The sequence below is a fragment of the Neomonachus schauinslandi genome, chromosome 8 (assembly GCF_002201575.2).
Source record: "Neomonachus schauinslandi chromosome 8, ASM220157v2, whole genome shotgun sequence".
NCBI classification, from domain to species: Eukaryota; Metazoa; Chordata; class Mammalia; order Carnivora; family Phocidae; genus Neomonachus; species Neomonachus schauinslandi.
In genome coordinates, this window is record NC_058410.1 from 72712720 (window position 1) to 72734373 (window position 21654).

Consider the following 21654-nt stretch of genomic DNA (forward strand, 5'->3'; position numbering starts at 1 on the left):
TGAATCACAGACCTGTACCTCTGAAACATATAATACATTATATGTTTCAGAGGTACAGGTCTGTGATTCAACAGTCTTACACAATTCACAGTTCTCACCATAGCACATACCCTCCCCAATGTCTGTCACCCAGCCACCCATCCCTCTCACCCCCCCACCACTTCTGGCTTATATTTTTAAAGTTTTTACAGTGCACATTTATTGCTTTTTAAAATAATAATGTTAAAAATTAAAAGATAGCTATTCTTTAATTGTATTTTAGAAGAGATTCTCTTTCCAGTTGAATTTTTGTTTATTTCGATGTGGCAGAGAATTTAAAACAGGCATTTCAGAGTTGCTCTGTTCTTTTGCCATCTTTCTAGATAAACATGTTTGCTCTGCATCATGGCAATGCTTTATTTAGCTCTTAGATATGGAAACAAAACTTGTAGTGTAATATTTCTTTTAAGGATAGATCAGTCAGAAAAGGGGAACACTTCTCCATTTTAGTTCTTCCCCTCACCTTTCAGTCTCTTTTATCATCCATTTATTTTAGTTAATGTCAGGGATGTAGTTATGAAGTATTTACAGTCATTTTGTACATAGATTCGTGAGTTTGATTTGTGTATTCTGAATCTTTTTATTTTATTTATTTATTCATTTATTTATGAGAGAATGCAAGCAAGCACGTAGGTGGGGTGGGAAAGGAGCAGAAGGAGAGAGAGAGAATCTTCAGCAGGCTCCATGCCCAGCATGGAACCTGATGTGGTGCTCGATCTCACAACCCTGAGATCATGACCTGAGCCAAAGTCAACAGCCAACTGAGGCACCCAGGTGCCCATGAATCTTTATTTTAGAGAAGCTTTTTTTTTTTTTTAAAGATTTTATTTATTTATTTGACAGAGAGAGAGAACAAGTAGGCAGAGAGGCAGGCAGAGGGAGAGGGAGAAGCAGGCTTCCTGCTGAGCAGGGAGCCCGATGCGGGGCTCGATCCCAGGACCCTGGGATCATGACCTGAGCCGAAGGCAGGTGCTTAACCGACTGAGCCACCCAGGCGCCCCTATTTTAGAGAAGCTTTGTGGAGTGTCCCTGATCCAAATTCAGGTTGGTTCTGAATTGAGAAGGACAGGAACCTTTTTTACCCTTCTTTACTAAGAGCAAAGCCCATGATAAGGAGATTATAGGATGATAAAAAATACTTATTGTGTATTCATTCAATTTACAGTTGGGCATGAGCCTGAACATTGGTCTGTCTATAGAAGATATCTAGATATCTTTGGTCTCACTCCAAACTCTTTGCTTAGGTTTTGAATTTGTGCTTGTCTTTAAATGGTTTTCTCTTTGGGATGCCTGGGTGGCTCAGTCAGTTAAGCATCTGCCTTTGGCTCAGGTCATGATCCTAGGGTCCTGGGATGAAGTCCCGCATCAGGCTCCTTGCTCAGTGGGGAGCTTGCTTCTCCCTCTGCCTGCCGCTTATGCGCTCTCTCCCTGCTTGTGCGTGCTCTCGCTCTTTCACACAAATGAATAAATAAAATCTAAAAAAGAAAATGGTTTTCTCTTTGTCTCTGCCAATCTTGTGCAGTACCATCCTTATCTCCTTTCTCTGAGAACTTTTCCTTTGGATTTGGGGTTGAGAGAAGACATATAATCCATACTTTAAAGCCCTGGATCAACCTAAGTTGGTTGTATTCCCAACAATATTTTCCTTTTTGGTATTTAAATTTCTAAAGTCAGCCCTGTTTGAGAAAGCATGTCCATGGTTTGTTTGTTTTTTAAAGATTTATTTATTTCTTTGAAAGAGAGAGAATGGAGGGGGAGTGGGGGAGGGGCAGAGGGAGAGAGAGAATCTTAAGCAGGCTCCATGCCCAATGTGGAGCCCGATGCTGGGCTTGATCTCACCACCCTGAGATCATGACCTGAGCCAAAACCAAGAGTTGGATGCTCAACCGACTGAGCCACTCAGGCACCCCATGTCCATGGTTTTTAAATTTTGTTTTTAATCTTGTATAGTATTGGCAACATGCTACCTTTTTTCCCCATGAGAGAGTAGGTATTTTTCTTTGTAAGATTTTGTCTAAGAGAATCCCACCAACTTCAAAATAATCTCATGGTATTTTTCTGAGGCTTTTTTACTAGTATAGAAGGCTTAAATAAATCTGTGTCAACAAAGAGTTGGTGATCAGTTTGGTTATCAGTAGACTCAGGTTCTTTGGTCTGGACTTCTGACTTGAAGCTTATGGATTTTGTCAAGATTATGTATGTATGTATGTATGTATATATGTAATTAATCTTTTTAAAAAGATTCTATTTCTTTACCTGACAGGGCACAAGCAGGGGGAGCAGCAGAGGGAGAGGGAGAAACAGGCTCCCCACTGAGCAGGGAGCTCGAATCAGGGCTCGATCCCAGGACCCCGGGATCATGACCTGAGCTGAAGGCAGATGCTTAACTGACTGAGCCACTCAGGTGCCCCTTGTCCAGATTATTGAAAAGATAATGCTACATCTCTATAAGGGAGCATTGTGAATCTGAATTTGCCATAGTAAATTATAAATTAGGTTTTTAAAATAGTAGCAGATCATACTAATTACTTTCATGTATATTAATTTCAGGCACATTTCCTGATGCCCAGCTTCCTTCCAAGAGGATCATTGGCCCCAAAAATTATGAATTCTTAAAGTCAAAGAGAGAAGAGTTTCAGGAATATTTACAGGTACAGTACCAGCTCAATTGAAAACATTGCTAATCATAGCATTGTCTAATTGGTCTTTTTTTTCCTCTTGTGTATATGTATTTTGTTTTACAGATACCTGTCAGTGTGGATTTCTGAAATTTTTTAAGATATTTTTTCCATGTGAAAATGAATTATTGTGAAAAGTGTACTTTTTAGGGGCTCCTGGGTGGCTTAGTTGGTTAAGCATCCGACTCTTGATTTCAGCTCAGGTCATGATCTCAGGGTCATGAGATCAAGCCCTATGTTGGGCTCTATAGACTCAGCTTGGAGCCTGTTTAAGATTCTCTCTCTCTCCCTCTCCCCCTCCCTTCCACTCAAGCACTGTCTCTTTCAAAAAAAAGTATACTTTTTAAAAAAGTTGATAACCAATGAAATAGCAGATATTTTCTTAGAAGAAGAAAAATTGTATGTTGAGTTTAGTTTAAAACTTTTGGTGTGAGAAGATAAAGAAAAACTTGTGTAAGATGAAATGCATTCTAAGTATACTGGGTAGTTTTTTTGTTGTTCTTGTCTTTTTTTTATTTAAAGATTTTTTATTTTTAATTTTATTTATTTGACATAGAGACAGAGAGAGAGGGAACACAAGCAGGGGGAGTAGGAGAGGGAGAAGCAGGCTTCTGGCTGAGCAGGGAGCCCGATGCGAGGCTCGATCCCAGGACGCTGGGATCATGACCTGAGCTGAAGGCAGATGCTCAAGTGTCTGAGCCACCCAGGTGCCCCTCTTGTCTTTTTAAAAAAAAAATTATTATTTTTTAAAGTAATCTGTACCCACAACGTGGGGCTTCAACTCAAAACCCCAAGATCAAGAGAAGCATACTCTACTGACTAAACTAGCCAGGTACCCTTTTTGTCTTGTTTCTGTTTGATTTTGTGTTTAGCACTTCTGAATTTGTGAATCTTCCCTCCCATTTTATTCCTCAGTTTTTTGTTTAGCAATTTGTAGATGTTTTTCCAGTTTCTTGGGATCTCCTGATTCTCTACCAGTCACCACTTGGAATTGAATTTTATTTTTTTTTCAGTGTGTGCACAGTGTTACGTAAACAATGTAATTGGTATGTTATTTCCATTATTAGTACAGTTAGCTGAAGAGTCAGACGCTTAACTAAAATTAATTTAGACTTCTCTAAAATTAATGACCATCGTTCTTTAATAAAGTGCATAAGACCAGGGGCGCCTGGGTGGCTCAGTTGATTAAGCGACTGCCTTCGGCTCAGGTCATGATCCTGGAGTCCCGGGATCGAGTCCCGCATCGGGCTCCCTGCTCAGCAGGGAGTCTGCTTCTCCCTCTGACCCTATCCCTTCTTGTGTTCCCTCTCTCATTCTCTCTCTCTCACTCTCAAATAAATAAATAAAATCTTTTAAAAAAAAAAAAAGTGCATAAGACCAAAAAGTGGATACTTTTTTTTTTATTGTTGTTGTTAAAAAAAAATATTTTTTTATTTGGGCATGAAATTTTGTAGATTTTATTAAGTAAGTGTTAATTCAGTTAAATTTGGATGCCTCCTTGCCCACAATAAGTACTTTTTAAATTAAAAATATTAATCAGTGTAAAGGGATATTTACATTTTATATCTTGTATTTGAACTGTTGAATACTTCAACCCAGAAAATACTTGTTATATAATTTTTTGGTAGTGTGAAAATTGAAATATGAAATAACTATTAACTACTGCAAGGATATTTGAACCTAGTATATAGTAGTGTTAACCTTTGCCTTTGTTTGTACCATTAACCCATTATTTGAATGAACTAAATCTTTCTCAGAACTAGAGCACCACATTCTAGAAGAGTATTTTCTGGTGATAGGGAGGTAAAGGTTTCAGTTACTGGTATTTCATTTATACAGATTTCTGCTCATAAAGTTTTGTAACTGTTTCAAGTTACAAAACAATATTAGGTAAGACTGGGTTAATTTCGGCTTTAAAAAGTCAGTTAATCTTGTAAGAAAATAGTGTTGCAAGAAGAACAGACAACAGATTTTCCAAATTATTTCACATTTCCACATTTAGTTTTCTGCAAAACCCTTTGTGCCAACTTCTTTTAATTATCAAGAAAGTTATATGATATTGTAGTACTTCTTTAATTGTTGAGAAACAGAGAAACGATATTAGCTAGTGTTTAATCTTCCTTCCTGTGTATCAGGTACTGTACTAAATGCTTTATATAACAACGCTGTAAAGTAAGTAGTATTATCTTCATCTTACATTTGAGGAAACTCTTATGTAATTTAGGAATTTAGTTTCTAGGGACACCTCACTGGTAAGTGGAAGAGCTGGAATTCAAACCCTTTCATGTCTGACTATAGAGGCTGAGGTCTTAGCTGCTGTGCGATACTGTTCTTTCTACAAATGTAATTTTGTTATTCTGAATATAAAAGAGCTTTTGAGGGTTAAAAAAATTTTTGTGGATGTTCTTACCATTTTAATATAGTTTTGATGACCCTTTTAAATTCCCCGCCACCCCACCTTTTTTTCTTTTTTCACTCAAGAAACTTCTGCAGCATCCAGAACTGAGTAACAGTCAACTTCTGGCAGATTTTCTCTCCCCCAATGGTGGAGAAACACAGTTTCTTGATAAGATACTACCAGATGTAAATCTTGGTAAGTCAATTTAAAGAATCATGTATATGAGGATAAACTGAAAATAATCAGCATTTTCAGATTAATGTAGAGGAATAGTTTATATAGTGAAGCTATGAGTCAAATTCTAACAGACTTCTTATACACTGTTAGAGGAATATAAATTGGAAACTACTTGGAAAAACAGTTTGGTATAAAATTGAATGACTCAGCAGTCCCTATCTGAGATATATACTCTAGAGAATCTTTTATTCATATTGAAGAATGTTCTTAGCATCATTGTTTTTATAGCCAAAACTGGAAATAATACAAGTGTCATTACCAATAGAAGACAGATAAATTGTGGTAGATTCATAAAATGAATACCTATAGCATGTAGGTATTTGCAACAACATTGATAATCTTAAAAGTGTGATGTTGAATGAAAGAAGCAAGACACAGAAGAATATATACAGCATGATTTCTTTTATATAAATTTCAGTATAGACCACAGTAATACAAGCAGGCAAGGTTTGAATAAAATTGTTAAAGATAATAATGGAAGTAAAACAATATTTCTAAATATATTTTATATAATATAATCTTAAGTACATATAGAGTTAAACAAATGAATTAAATATTACAAATGGGCATTTGGCTTTCATTTGTATCTCTTCAAATTAATATATTTAGTTGAGCCAAAATACTTCGTGTTTGTACATGGAGGTTTTCTTATCAGGGGAAAATGTGAGGACATTATATACTTGGTTATATATGATGTCTAGGAGACAGAATTGGGTAGACCTGGTTGCTGACTAGGTTTTACTGAAGGAGAAGAAATGATCAAAGATGACCCAGGTTTCTATTTAAACAATTGGAGGGATGCTGTTACTTGCTGAGATAAGGAATAAATTAATAGCAGTTCTGAACTTGTTGAGTTTATAGAATCCAGTTAAAGAAGCTTTGTAAGGCAGGAGAGGCCAGGAGGTAGGCAAGGAATAGAGATTTGAGTGTTATTTGAAATCAGATTGAACAAATAAATTGTCTCAAGAAGAGCATGTAGATGAGACAGAAAAGAACAGGATGAAGCTCTGTAGTTTAAGGAACTTGGGGAATCTTTTTTTTTTTTAAGATTTATTTATTTGAGAGAGAGTGAGCAGAGGGAGGGGGAAAGAAAGAATCCTTAAGCAGACTCCTGCTGAGTGTGGAGCTTGATGGAGGGCTCGATCCCAGGATCCTAAGATCATGACCTGAGCCAAAATCAAGATTCAGATGCTTAACTGACTGAGCCAACCAGGTGCCCCAGGCACTTGGGAAATTTTAAGGAGGAAGGCATAGTTTATGGGGGGGGTAGCAAAGGAGAAATAAGCTGATAGGAGAGGGTTGGGTGGTTTTCATGTTGTAAAACAATCTCCCATTTTAATTTGTTATTATGTCTCCTGCTTTTGCCATAAGTCTACTTTTTTCTAAATTGAACTGCAAGAAATTTTAGGTTGCATTTATCAATTCTGACTAATTTTTATAGGCATTTCTAATGTTTGAGAAAATCTCAAGATGCTTGGTATTTTAAAATAAGGGAACCTAGAGATAAGATCAAGAAGAAATTTTGGCAAACAGGATTAGAATATGTATTAATCTAAAACTCAGAATATAAAGCTATTTAAATAGTCAGTGTGTGGGCGCCTGGGTGGCTCAGTCGTTAAGCGTCTGCCTTCAGCTCGGGTCATGATCCCAGGGTCCTGGGATCGAGTTCCACATTGGGCTCCCTGCTCTGTGGGAAGTCTGCTTCTCCCTCTCCCACTCCCCCTGCTTGTGTTCCCTCTCTCGCTGTCTCTCTCTCTGTTGGAAAAAATAAATAAAAATATTAAAAAAAAAAATAGTCAATGTGTGTGGGTTTTTTTGTTTTTTTGTTTTTTTTTGTAAATTTTAGAGCAAGAGAGCGTGTGAGTGGAGGGGAAGGAAGAGGGGGAGAGAGAGAGAGAGAGAGAGAGAATCTTAAGTGGGCTCCACTCTGAGTATGGAGCCTGACACAGGGCTCAGTCTCATGACCCTGAGATCATGACCTGAGCCAAAATCAAGAGTTGGACACTTGACCAACTGAACCACCCAGGTGCCCCTAAATAGCCAATTTAAATGTTCTAGCAGTTCTTAAAACTTTTTTGACTGACTTTTACATGCTCTTAGATATCTTTATATATTCATTATTGTTTAAAATCTTTTGAAAACATTTCCTATGGGCAATTGGAAATATACACGAAAGTAGAGAATTTTGTATAATAAACTTCTCACTCTATTTCAGCAGTTACCAACACTTGGCTTGTTCAGTCCCTTACCCACCCTCCCCAATCCCACTGTAAATCCTAAATGTTGTATCTATAAATAGTTAAGAATACCATATTTATTGTAAATTTCTATTGAATGTGAAATGGTAAGTTATAAATTTTTTACTGTTTTACTTTTTACTTGACTGTTTAGTATTTAAAATTACCTAGTGAAGCGGTACCTGGGTGGCTCAGTTGGTTAAGCATCTGCCTTCGGCTCAGGTATGATTCCAGGGTCCTGGGATCGAGCCCCACTTCGGGCTCCCTGCTCAGCAGGGAGTCTGCTTCTCCCTCTCCCTCTGCCTGCCGCTCCCCCTGCTTGTGCTCTCTCTCTGTCAAATAAATAAATAAAATCTAAAAAAAAAAATAAAATTACCGAGTGAAGTATACATGTAAGCAATTATGAGATATATTATGCCTTCATAAAATTAATATTTTACTTTTAATTGCAGGGAAAATTATAAAGTCTGTTCCTGGAAAACTAATGAAAGAGGTGAATAAGTGATTTATGTATATTCTGTAACATGATAGTTGTAAGCATATTTAAATATCAGTGAATTTTAATGGGTTATATGATTATTAAAAATCATAATCTTGATTTTTGATTTTTATACCATGATTTCTGTATTACAACAGAAAGGTCAGCATTTGGAACCTTTCATCATGAATTTCATTAATTCTTGTGAATCTCCAAAGCCTAAACCAAGTAAACCGGAACTGACCATTCTCAGCCCTACTTCAGAAAACAACAAGAAGGTACTGCGTATTGCCTTAGAGTCATAAAGTTTGAAGTTGTCCTACTTGAGACTTTTCCATTATAGGGAGCATCATGTGTTAATGAAATGAATAGGACTTATATCCTTTATGTGAAAATCAGTTGTACAGTATAAAGAGGGCATATATAGTTTCTTGCCTCTTTACATTAACGGGTAAATGTTTCTTTAGATAATTGTATTTGTAAACTTCTGCCATTTCTGTATTTGGGGGATTTTTTTAAGGTGGTTTTCTTAGGTAGTAAATCACCAACTTCCAGTACTCAAGAAATTAATTGATACAATGTATTTATATTGATTTGATGTTTGTTTTGTCTCATTTCAGTGGCTTATATAATATTTAATCCATTCATTAAGCAGGTATATTATCCTGTGCCTACTGTTGAGAGTGCCAGGCTCTGGAATATAAAGATATATTTCCAGTTCGCAGGAAGCTCACTTTAGGGATTCCTGGGTGGTTCAGTTGGTTAAGCATCTGCCTTCGGCTCAGGTCGTGATCCCAGAGTCCTGGGATCAAATCCTGCATCGGGCTCCTTGCTCAGTGGGCAGCCTGCTTCTCCCTCTGCCGGCCGCTCCCCCCTGCTTGTGCTCTCTCTGGCACACTCTTTCTCTGACCAATAAATCAATGAAATCTTTAAAAAAAAAAAAAAAAAAGGAAGCTTGCTTTAGTTCCAGAATAGTGCTCAGCATGGGGAGCAATGTGAGCTCAAAGGATAGCCCTCCCCCGCTCCCCAAAAACTTCACTTTTTTGTTATTAGTATAAAAGGTATCTTTTATATTTTTTTCACTTTATAACTTTCTTTTTGGTAAACAAATAGTTAATTTTTGTGTATTGATTTTTTAAATTCAATAACCTTGCTAGACTTGTCTTAACTTTAGTAATATATCTATTAATTCTTTTAGATTTACATACTTATATGCAAATGATGGCTTTGTTTCATTCATGGCTATGAACTATTGTACAAAGGGCATGATTTCAATGTTTCACCATTAAATCATGTAGTGTAGCTTTTTTCATAGATATTCTTTATAAATAAGGTTAAGGAAGTTTGTATTCATGTTTATAGATGGACTTGGCCTATAATTTTTCTTTCTCATTCTATCCTTGTCAAGTTCTGGTATCAAAGTTATATTAACCTTTTTCTGTTTGCTGGTAAAGTTATAATTGGAATTACTAGTTCTTTAAATAATTGGTAGAACTGGTTGTTAAAGTCACCTAAGCCTTGAGTTTTATTGGTAGGAAGGTTTTTTTAAAAAACAACTTAATTTAATGATTATATAGTATTCTTCAGATTTGTTGCATGAGTCAGTTTTTTTTCAAAGATTTTATTTATTCACAGAGAGAGAGAGTGTGCGTGAGCTGGGGGAGGAGCAGAGGGAGAGGCACAAGCAGACTCTGAGCTGAGAGTGTGGAGCCTGATGAAGGGCTTGATCCCATGACCCCAAGATCATGACCTGAGCTGAAACCAAGAGTCGGATGCCCAATCAACTGAGCCACCCAGGTGCCCCAACATGAGTCAGTTTTTATAGGTTTTATATATATTTTTTTAAGGGGGGGAGGGGGAGAGGGAGAGGGAGAGAGAGAATCTTAAGCAGCTTCTATACCCAGTATGGAGCTGGATGCAGGGCTCCATCTTATAACCCTGAGATCATAACCTGAGCCAAAATCAAGAGTCAGATGCTTAACCAACTGAGGCACTTAGGCAACCCGATAAGTTATATTTTTCAACACATTTTTTATTCTATCTAAATTTGAAATCTTTTTGGCCTAAAGTAGTTGTTTTTTCTGACATCTGTAGCTGTGTCACCTTTTATTTTTAACATTATTTGTGTCTCTCTCTTTTTTTTCTTTTGATCAGTCTTGCCGAAGATTTTGTCCTTTTCTTTTTTTTTTTTTTTAAAGATTTTATTTATTATTTATTTGAGACAGAGAGAATGAGAGAGAGAGCACATGAGAGGGGGGAGGGTCAGAGGGAGAAGCAGGCTCCCTGCTGAGCAGAGAGCCCGATGCGGGGACTCGATCCAGGGACTCCAGGGTCATGACCTGAGCCGAAGGCAGTTGCTTAACCAACTGAGCCACCCAGGCGCCCGATTTTGTCCTTTTCATCTTTTGGCTTTGTTGATCTTTACTGTCAGACTTTTAGTTCTTTGATTTCTGCTATTTTATTATTATTACCAACAGTAGACTTTTTTGCATATCCTGGGGGTAGGTAGGGCTGAGGTTTAGTTGCATTTCATAATTTTTTACTATAAGTAATTTTCTGTATCTTGTTTTTTTTTCACACTGATTAGGCATTTCTGGTCTGTGACCGTTATTGTCCAAATGAATTTTGGTTAAAGCTCAATGTTCACATCTAAACACCCTTTAATTGTGAATTATAATCTGTAAGTCATGTTAGTTTTAAAATTAGCTATCATTAATATATATATACATCTTTACATGTTTATTTGCTCCTTTTGGTATTAAAAAAACAAAGGTTTCTTCATGAATAATGAATTTTCTTTTGTGTCTAAAATTAATGCAGACTTTTATGTACTATTTTGGGAGGAATATGTATTTTTTATTAAATTTTGGGCATAAATACGAAACTTTAGAGGCAGAGCTTATAACCTATCTGATAATTCTGTTTTGATTGGAAAAGTTTAAGTGCCTGTGCTCTGTGTCACTTTAGCTTTAGTGATTGTTATCAGGTGTAATAAACTACATATCTCTTAATTATTTCAATTTTTACTTTAGCTTTTCAGTGATCTGTTTAAGAATAATGCAAACCGTGCTGAGAATACAGAAAGAAAGCAAAATCAGAATTATTTTATGGAGATGATGACTGTAGAAGGAGTCTATGATTACCTGATGTATGTAGGTAGGTAAGGTCTATGTGGTTACTGTGAAAACCTATTTTTCATTCATGTATCATTTCTTCTGTGATGCAAATTAATGCTCTTCACTATTGCCCCATTGTAACTTCTTTTTAAATTGAAGATAATTCTTTTATAAGAATTTGATATAATTGGTTTCAAACATATTAAAGTTACTAGTATTTACAAATAAAATATTGACCATTTGTGTTTTTTTATACTGGAAAATGTTTGAAATATCTGTTTATCTTAACAAAATATTCCATATGATCCTTCTTAGGACGGGTGGTTTTCCAAGTTCCTGACTGGCTTCATCATCTCTTAATGGGAACTCGAATCCTGTTTAAAAACACCCTGGAAATGTATACTGACTACTATCTTCATTGTAAACTAGAACAGCTGTTTCAGGAGCACCGTTTGGTGTCACTCATAACACTTCTCAGAGGTTTGTATTTTCTCATGTGTTTGTTTCATGTTTTACGTACTTTTGTGTCCTGTTTTTCATTGGTTTATTAGTATTTCTGCAATGAAAAAGTACTTTGTGTATAATAGGTAAAAATTCCAGCAACTACTTCTTTTTGTGTCTTTTTAGATGCTGTATTCTGTGAAAACACTGAACCTCGCTCTCTCCAAGATAAGCAAAAACGAGCAAAACAGACTTTTGAAGAAATGATGAATTATATTCCAGGTATAATATTTAGGTAGTTTAATATAGATTAGCATTTCTTTGATATCACAATGTATAGTAATTTTTTTAAAGATTTTATTTATTTGGAGAGAGAGAGCAAGCATGTAAGTGGGGGGAAGAGAGAGAATCTCAGGCAAACTCTGCACCAAGTGCAGAGCCTGATATGGGGCTCAATCCCACAACCCCCAGATCATGATCTGAGGTGAAATCACGAGTTAGATGCCTAACCAGCTGAACCACCCAGGCACCCCATACACAATATAGTAATTATTGAAACTAATTTTTATTTTGAGTTATCATTTTAGAAATAGTTACAAAGACCAACTAAAATTAACTCATTAGTTAAATAAAATTTGGTTATTATGATATAAGCACTATGAACTTTAATACAGGCTTTTTCTACTTATACAGTAGCCAGATTCTTTCAATAGCAACTTACAACCAGACTGATCAAAGTGATATGTTTGTGGGACAATTGGAATCCTGCTGCCCATTATACTATGAGAAGAACTACAGTAGTGTTTATGAGTAAAAGATCAGAATTCATTCATTCTAAATTTACTGAGCACTTTCCACATGTCAGGCACTATGCAGAGAGCAAGGGATATAAAAACTATACTTGAGTAATTCGGTCTAGCAGGAAGACAGGTATACAGACAAAACATACATGTGATAGGCATGTTCAACTCACAGAGTATCTCAGAGGAGGAGAATGATCACTTCTTCTGTAAAGGAGGTAGGCTTGAGCCATAAGGTAAATGAATGGTAGTAACCTTTTATAGAGTGAGAAATAAAAGGAAAAAATGTTAAGGGTTCAAAACAGAGGATATTTAGTTTAGAATATTTTGAGTTGAAGTGCCTATACATTATTCAGGAGGAAATGTCTAATAAGTAGTTAGATATCCAGGTTTTGAAATTGGAGAAATGAATGGTAAAGGATAGAGATATGGGTGTTATGTGTAGTGGATAATAGTGCCCAGAGAGAAAATATAGAATAAGAACTGAAGAGGCCTTTGGCCTGTATCTTAGAGAATTCTCATCATTGAATAACTAGTCTCAGAATAGTCCTGCTGCTCTGTGTGAAGACAATTAAGTTAAATCCCTGGTCTGAATATAAAAGTGAATAAAAGTATTTTGGGCTAAGTCTTCTGTAGGTAAATGATGAAATAATTTCTTACCTGTTTTGTAATAGCAGCCCTTAGCGTTCATGGCTTTAACAGTCTTAGTTTTGATATTAGGGACAACATGGAAAGCCAGTGAATGTAGTAATTTGTTATTTTGCTAAGGCACAAATTTGAATCACATCTACTTCAAAACTTCTCTTTGGGGAGGAGTAATTTAGTGAGTAAACTAAGCATGTCTTTTTGTTGTCCTCTACCCTTCATTTCTTAGGAACTCATGAAGGATCTGAAAGGATCACTTACTTTTGTCCATTATGCGTCATGCATCTTAATTGGAAAATTCTATGTAGTATTGGTGAATTAGGGGATTCATAAAGATCCGTATTGGGCCACATATCTTGAAAATATCAAGGATCTACTATGCTTATTATAAATTGAATTTGGCCTTTGCCTTGTAGGGTTAGATTTATCTCCTAGAAGCAAATATAAGGTGAGAACTTTTCAAGGACATCATTAAGAGTTTTATTATGATGGGGGGGAGGACAAATATTTGAGCACTTTGTTTACTTAAGAATAATTTTATTTTCCTGTTTTGGGGAAAACAGAGATTTTTTAGATTTTAGACCAACTCTTTGGTAACAGATGTGATAAATGACAGCTGTGCAAACATGTATCAGAACTTTTTGGATCCTAAATTAGTGTTTAAACATTTCCCAAAAAGATTGTTCTGTAAGATGGTTAGTAATAATTATGAAAAAAGTACAAAAGTAAATTAAAGAGGTCATATTCATTGAGGAAAGTCTATGTTAAAAAATTAAACTTTTTTTCCTGATATTAAGATATTCAAACATTATGAAAATATATAGAGTAAAAAGTAGAAGCCATCTTCTCCCTAATCAGTTTGGTGTTAATCCTCACATTTTTTCTGTGCATGTCTATACAAGTGTGTACAAATGTATACACATAATTTTGGGATTTGATTTTATTTGTTTTATCTGAATGGGATAACACAATATGTTTTATTTTCCAACTGTCTTTTATCACTTAATAATATAAGTAGATTTCTTCACTGCAACATTCTTCAGAGCTTGTAGTATACTTTTGTGCATTGTGAATCTCCAAAAGGAGGAGTTTCTTGACTATAGAAGCCTTTTTTCCAGGAGCCCCTTGCAGAACACTGGTTTAGGAAATGCGGATTTATAGTTTTTGTGTAATACCTGGGAAACAGGGTGAAGATTTTGCTTCATGGTCCAGTTAATGATGAGTCACTTTATAATATGAAGTGTTTTCACCTTTGGCTTTCTCTTTTAGATCTGATAGTCAAGTGTATTGGTGAAGAAGCCAAGTATGAAAGCATCAGACTTCTATTTGATGGCTTACAACAGCCAGTTCTCAATAAGCAGGTAAAATTCATTAAAGCAGGTTAACTAGTGTTGGCTAGGTTTTGTGAACGACACATAGTAGGGTGTCTGGTATATTATTACTTGTGAAGTGACACTATGTTAAATCAAGGCAGTGCACTTCAGACGTTCAGATAGGAAAAAAAAAGTATTTTATCTGTTATTCTTTTTTGCTGATTATTTTTAAATTAAATTTTCTATTTTAATTTCAGTATAGTTGACATACAGTGCTGTATTAGTTTCAAGTGTACATTATAGTGGTTCAACAATTTTATACATTACTCAGTACTCCTCATGATAAGTGCCCTCCTTAATCCCCATCACCTCCCCTCTGGTAACCATCAGTTTGTTCTCTCTAGTTAAGAGTTATATATAATTGGTTTTGAGCATAGTAAAGTTACTAGTGTTTACAAATAAAATATTGACCATTTGTGTTTTTTTTATACTGGAAAATGTTTGAAATACCTGTTTATCTTAACAAAATATTCCATATGATCCTTCTCAGGATGGGTGGGAGTTGTTTTGACTTAAACAGATTCATTGTAGAAAATTTGGAACATATACAAAATTCATGAAATAAATATTTGAAAGTAGAGAATTCCATCATTCAGATTACATAGAATAACCACAGTTAACATTATGTATATAGTTCAGTCTGTACATATTTTGTTGAGATCTTAATATAGCTAAAATTTTGTGTCCTCATTGTGTCTTTAACATTTATGAAGCATAATAACAAAATGTACACATGCCTTCTCATTTAGAGGTAACTACAGTCCTGAATTTTGTTTTTATTATTTTTATGGCTTTTGTCTAATGCCTTCAAAAAAAATTTTTTTTTGGTGCTTTAGCTGACTTACGTTTTATTGGACATTGTGATACAAGAACTATTTCCAGAGCTCAATAAGGTAACTGAGAAGCAGCAGTTTTATTCTTTATGTTTTTGATAGTATGCTGACATGTGTTTTAATTAGGGACACAAAAATTAAGGAAACCCTTGTGGCTATGATCCTTTTAAAAATGAACAACCTTAATAAATGACTCTATATTTTCTTTTTTAAACATGCTTAAACATAGGGTCTTTTTGGGGGGGGGACAGGAAAGGAATAGCCTGTGTTTTGACTTTGTCCCTTCCTAATTATAAGCAGATAGGAACATGTATATATACCCTGTAGAGTCTTTCCAGAGAAGGTGTGTTTCAATCCTAGCACTAGAATGGGCCAAGCTCTTCAGGCTGTCCTCTGTCTGTAACACTGAATGCCATATAAGTTAGACTTGAGTGTTTTGGGGCAGTTGAGCTTATATTAACCCAATAGTACAAAATGAATTGGAATTGGAGAATGGTAATATTATTATTGTATTGAACTTGGAGGATATATATATACATATATATATGTATATGTATATATATATATCCATCTTAGGTTAGAATTTTTATACAGTGGAATTAATTGTTAGGCACTTCACAAATGGACCCTGTTTTATTGTCTTGTATTAAATAGATTTATTTTTACTTTAGGTACAAAAAGAAGTTACCTCTGTGACATCCTGGATGTAAACATTTGGATTTGAGAAAGAATAACCAGATAGATAACAAATTTCTGCTGTGCTAGTGTAGTATTTTCTTTCTTTTACTTTTGTATATTCTTGTATATATCATGTAATCCAGTGTCTGAAATTTTGATTTTTTTTTTGTTTTAATAAAGACTAACACAAACTTAATAATGGTCACAAGTGATTGGGTTTCATAGTCTTTCATTTTTTTACCTGTTATCCAAATTTTGTTAGAGCATCTGTCATTTGTTATTGCCATTTTAAAAGAGGTAATTCATAATCCTCTTAAGGCAAAGAGATAAAACCAATAGTCTTTGTATTGTATCATTTTGAAAATAATTATGTTTAGTATGGGGAAACAAGAGTAAGATCTGATTTGCTTTCTTATTTAGAGTTAATACATTTTAGTAGATTTTTTTCTTTTTACTCTAGTTTTCTATTAGTTAACTACATGTCTATAAAGAAGACATTCTTTATGAGTTTTTCGTAAGAAACAAAGGACCTCTCCTTACTCTTCCTGGATTGACAAATTATAGCCCTTTTTAGGTGTGAAAACTGACTACTTACAGATATTTGTGATTGTGGGGTTGCAACTACATTTCACGGAATGAATATAGTAGCTATATTCCAAAATCTTATGTAAACAATTGAGTCAAGGAGATTTTCGGTTTATGTCTGTTGTCTCTCCAAACGGAAAATATGGAATTAATTTTATTTCTTGAGGAAAGTTAATTTAAAATATTAAGAGCCAATGTTCAGAATTCTACTCAGAGTTCCCTCCCATGCTCTACTTTTCTCCTTGAAACAAATTTGTCTTTCAAGATTGAGAGTTTTGTGTTTGCTAATTGGTTGTAGCATTCATTCAGAATACACTGAGTTTCAGCTATGTATTAGATACTAAGCTGAGTAATATGAAACTAAATATAATTTGGAAATCTGACCTATTTAATACTATTCACTTTTTTTTTTCCAAGGTTTTAAAAAATGGTTATTACGTATTGTAATTTTTGAAAAGATTTTGTCAGTAGTTTTATTATATTTTAAATTGCTTGAAAATTCTAGAATATATGTGAGTTTCTGTGAATCAGTGCTTTAATTCCAAGCCTTAAGTATTTACTAATTTCTCAGGGACAGGTGGAAGATTAATCAGGTTAACTCTTCACATTTAAATCCATAGCATTTTAAACACTTACTTAAAATGTCACAGTGAACTGAAAAAATAAAATATTTTACAGCCCTTTATATGCCATTCTTACCTACCTTCCTATAAATTGTGATACGCTCTTTATTTAGATGAGAAAAATGTTGTTAGGAGTGCATCATTCTGCTTGGGCTGCCATAACAAAATACCACAGACTGGGTGGCTTAAACAACAAATTTATTTCTCACAGTTCTAGAGGCTAGAAGTCCAAGATGAGGTGCCGACAAGGTAGGTTTCATTCTGAGGCCTCTTCTTTTGGTTTGCAGTTGGCCACCGTCTAACATGTGCCCCTGACCTCTTTGTGTAGGTGTGTGGGAAGAGAGAGAGAGATCTCTCTCTCTCCTTCTTATAAGGCCACCAATCCTGTTGGATTAGGGTTCTACTCTTACAACTTTATTTAACCTTAATTACCTCATAAAGGTCCCATCTCCAAATATGGAGAATTTTTATGTTAAAGCGGTTTTGGGCTTCAACATAAGAATTTTTTTTTTTAAGATTTTATTTTTTTATTTGAGAGAGAGAGAGAGCATGAGTGGGGAGAGAAGCAGAGGGAAGAGGGAGAAGCAGACTCCCCGAGGAGCAGGGAGCCCAACAAGGGACTCAGTCCCAGGACTCCAGGATCATTACCTAAGCTGAAGGCAGACACTTAACTCACTGAGCCACCCAGGTGCCCCCAACACAAGAATTTTAGGAGGATATAGTTCAATTAATAGCAGTGGATGAGCTCTGTTTAAAGAAAATGTGATGTATAAAAATCGACACATACAAAAGTAACCATTGACATTATAAAAGGAAAAGGAGCTAGATGCAGTCTCTGTCAACCAGGCATTTTATATACACTATCACATTTTATCATCCATCACAGTAATTGTGAGATGATATTTCTATGTTATAGGTAAGGATATTGAAGCCAGAGAGAGTAGTGAAGTTAGAATGCAAACTTAGATTTGTCTCTCACTTCATGTGCTTGTCAGTGTTGTCCCATAAAAGAAGCTTTTATTTCCAAAAGTAGGCATTCTTTGGATCCTTTTTAAAAGTATGTTCCCCAGTCATTTCAAATATTTTACTTTGTTCATTACTTTCTATCCATCTTTATGTGTGTCCTCTAGTACATGAGCTTCACATTTTGAAATGTGTTTATAGAAACAACTATCAGTGTTTCTGGTTGAGGGGATAAAATGAAATTAAATAGATGGAAAGATGTTTTCAGATTTAAAAGGACATTATAAAATTGTGTTTTATGTATAATCATTTATAGATATCAGAAGATTTCTGAGAAATGATTGAAAGCAAGGATTTAAATTATCATTTATTGACTTACTAAAAACCATTTGATTTTACAATAGAAATAAAAATAGAAGTCTAATTTACCACTCTTCTTAGCAGGCTGTGTAATGATGTATACACAAGTTGTAATTTCAGACATAGTCAACATTAGCATAATGATTGACTGAATGAATGAACAAGTGAATAGGTCTTGCCAGTTCACTATATTCCATTTCAACTCTGCTTTCTGTAATGTATCCAGTAATCTCTTTGACAGTGCTGGATACACAGAGGAGAAATCTTTAACCTGAGGCCTATGAGCTCCAGAGAAAAATAGTTTTTTTTATTTCACTTTTTTTTGTTAATTTGGTATTTATGGGTTTTTTTTTTTTTTTTTTTCTGTCAAGCATTCCAGGTAATGGATGTGTATTTCAATGACACCCTGTTTACTTAAAGCAGTGGCAGGCAGGATTTGGCCCTCAGGCTGTAGTTTGCTGATCCCTGATGTAGAACAACAAAAGAGGGGAGGAAAAAGAATACTGTTAGAAAAGTTGTAATTACCTTCATATTAGGGAACGGGGGAATTGAATCTTTGGAGAAAGGCAACTTTTTTTTAAATTTAAATTCAATTTAATTAACATATAGTGTATTATTAGTTTCAGAGGTAGAATTTAGTGATTCATCAGTTGCATGGAACACCCAGTGCTCATTCCATCAAGTGCCTTCCTTAATGTCCATCACCCAGTTATCCCATCCCCCTCCCTACCTCCCCTCCAGCAACCCTGTTTGTTTCCTATGGTTAAGAGTCTTCTTGTGGTTTGTCTCCCTCTCTGATTTTGTCTTATTTTTCCTTCCCTTCCACTGTTCATCTGTTTTGTTTCTTAAATTCCACATATGAGTGAAATCATACGATATTTGTCTTTCTCTGACTGACTGACTTTGCTTAGCATAATACCTTCTAGTGCCATCCACATCATTGCAAATGGCAAGATTTCATTCCTTTTGATGGCTAACTGATACTCCATTGTGTGTGTGTATATATATAGAGAGAGAGTCATTTTCTTTACTCTCATTTTCTTTATCCATTCATTAGTTGATGGATAGCTGGGCTCTTTTCATAGTTTGGCTATTGTGGACATTGCTGCTATAAACATTGGGGTGCAGGTGCCCCTTCAGATTACTGTTTGTATCCTTTGGATAAATCCCTAGTAGTGCAATTGCTGGGTCATAGGGTAACTCTATTTTTAACTTCTTGAGGAACCTCTATACTGTCTTCCAGAGTGGCTGCACCAGCTTGCATTCCCACCAACAGTGTAAGAGGGTTTCCCTTTCTCCACATCCTCACCAACATCTGTTCTTTCTTGAGTTGTTAATTTTAGTCATTCTGACCAGTGTGATGTAGTATCTCATTGTGGTTTTGATCTGTATTTCCCTGATGCCAAGTGATGTTGAGCGTTTTTTTATGTGTCTGTTGGCCATTTGTATGTCTTCTTTGGAGAAATGTCTGTTCATGTCTTTTGCCCATTTCTTGACTGTATTGTTTGTTTTTTGGGTAAAGCACCTCCTTTTGACTGCATCAGATAAGAAAACTGGTGCCTTTTGATTTGTTGTACTTGAGCCAAATCAACTTCTGAAATGTATCCTATTTTACCAGTATGAAAAATAACATTCATTATAATCTTTCATTTGCAAAATGTATGAGTCACAGAAGCTGGTGGTTGCTGCAGGGTTGCCCCAGTTGATTATATGTATTGTGCCAGGGGACTGTTAAAGGGATGAACTGTGTCCCCTGAAAAGATGGTGGGGGCTTCTGTCCTAATGCCCAGTACTTGTGAATGTGACCTTATTTGGAAATAGTGTTTTTGCAGGTGACTAAAATGAAGTCATTATGGTGGGCCTAATCCAGTATGACTTTGTCCTAATAAAAGGGGACATAGAGGGGCACCGGGGTGGCACAGTTGGTTAAGCATCCAGCTCTTGGCTTCAGCTCTGGTCATGATCTCAGGGTCATGAGATTGAGCCCTGCGTCAGGTCCTGTGCTCATCAGGGAGTCTGCTTGAGATTCTGTATTCCTCTCTCTCTGCCCCTCCTGCTCCTGCTCTCTCTCTCTCAGATGAAATAAATCCTGGGAACAAATGCCGGGGGGGGGGGGTGCATGAGACATACTGAAGGAAAGGGATGTAAAAACATGGTGAAAATACCAGCTATAAGGCAAGGAATGCCTGAGGCCACAAGAAGCTGGGGGAGAGGCTTGGAATAGATTCTCAACCACCGTCTTCAGCAGGAAACAACCCTGCCAACTTGATCTCACACTTATGGTGAGATGATAAATTTCTGTTCCAGATTGTGTCAGTTTATTACAGCAGTCCTAGGTAACTAATCAGGAACCTTCCCTAATTTTGACAAGTCTAGCCATATACCCATGGGACTTCATAGTCCTTGAGGGAGCAACTTTTTCCAATGGATAACTGTTGGCAGCCTCAACTCTCTTCTAAGAAACCCAGCTTACTCTTCATTGCAAACTGCTGAAGGCAGCTCTGCCATCAAATGGATTTTAATGTATTCAATTGATCAATGTATAACAATTGGTTTATTGTGTTATCAGTATGCTTGAAGATTCTTAGATGTATAACCAGTTCAGATAAATTAAAATTCCCAACATTGTCTAGCTTCATCATTTTTATTTTTAGTAAACAACTACAGGCCTCAAAACAGTTTCTACATTAGATTCTGTACATGAAAGCCAGAAAATGTAATAGTATTACTTAAAATATCCTTTATTTACTGTGTTCTCTTTCCTAAAAATTGTGTGCATTTTTCTTCTCATTTTTTGGTTGAGAAAGGGGATAGGGAGGGTTATCAGATGGCAAGGGACTTATGATCAAGGGAAATGATACCGGTGATAAGCTGTCAGAGTTTTCCTTCAGTCATATCGTCTCAGATTATAGTGTTTGCTTGAGAGAAGAAATAACTACCAAAGCCAAGGAGCATATCGTCAGGTTTATTGTACAATTGAATTGCACAATTGAATCTACAATTGCAAAGTGTCTGAGGTCATTTCTTAAACCACTGCACAATACATGCACATATAGTTAGAAAACTTACAAAAATGTTCTTTAAAAATTTGTGTCCAATAGAATTTATTCTATTTTACTGGCCAAGCATAAAAAATATACTCCAAATGCACCTTTCTCTAATTTTCCTCT

General features: G+C 35.6%; 1 protein-coding gene across 12 annotated transcripts in view; it reads left to right on the forward strand.

The window, feature by feature from the left end:
- Positions 1–16170, forward strand: part of SNX14 (sorting nexin 14) — a 92414-nt gene extending 76244 nt beyond the window's left edge. For 8 of the 12 annotated variants that reach the window (XM_021693573.2, XM_044917554.1, XM_044917553.1 and 5 more), the window contains 10 exons: positions 2590–2690; positions 5199–5310; positions 8042–8082; positions 8226–8345; positions 11100–11223; positions 11499–11663; positions 11811–11906; positions 14339–14430; positions 15279–15335; positions 15947–16156. In XM_021693573.2, the coding sequence (XP_021549248.1) occupies positions 2590–2690; positions 5199–5310; positions 8042–8082; positions 8226–8345; positions 11100–11223; positions 11499–11663; positions 11811–11906; positions 14339–14430; positions 15279–15335; positions 15947–15985 (947 nt within the window). In that variant the 3' untranslated portion in view covers positions 15986–16156. Of the gene's footprint in view, positions 1–2589; positions 2691–5198; positions 5311–8041; positions 8083–8225; positions 8346–11099; positions 11224–11498; positions 11664–11810; positions 11907–14338; positions 14431–14491; positions 14493–15278; positions 15336–15946 lie in introns of all 12 variants that reach the window. The other 4 variants (XM_044917557.1, XM_044917558.1, XM_044917552.1 and 1 more) reach the window with 3 other exon arrangements.
- Positions 16171–21654: the final 5484 nt, after the last annotated feature.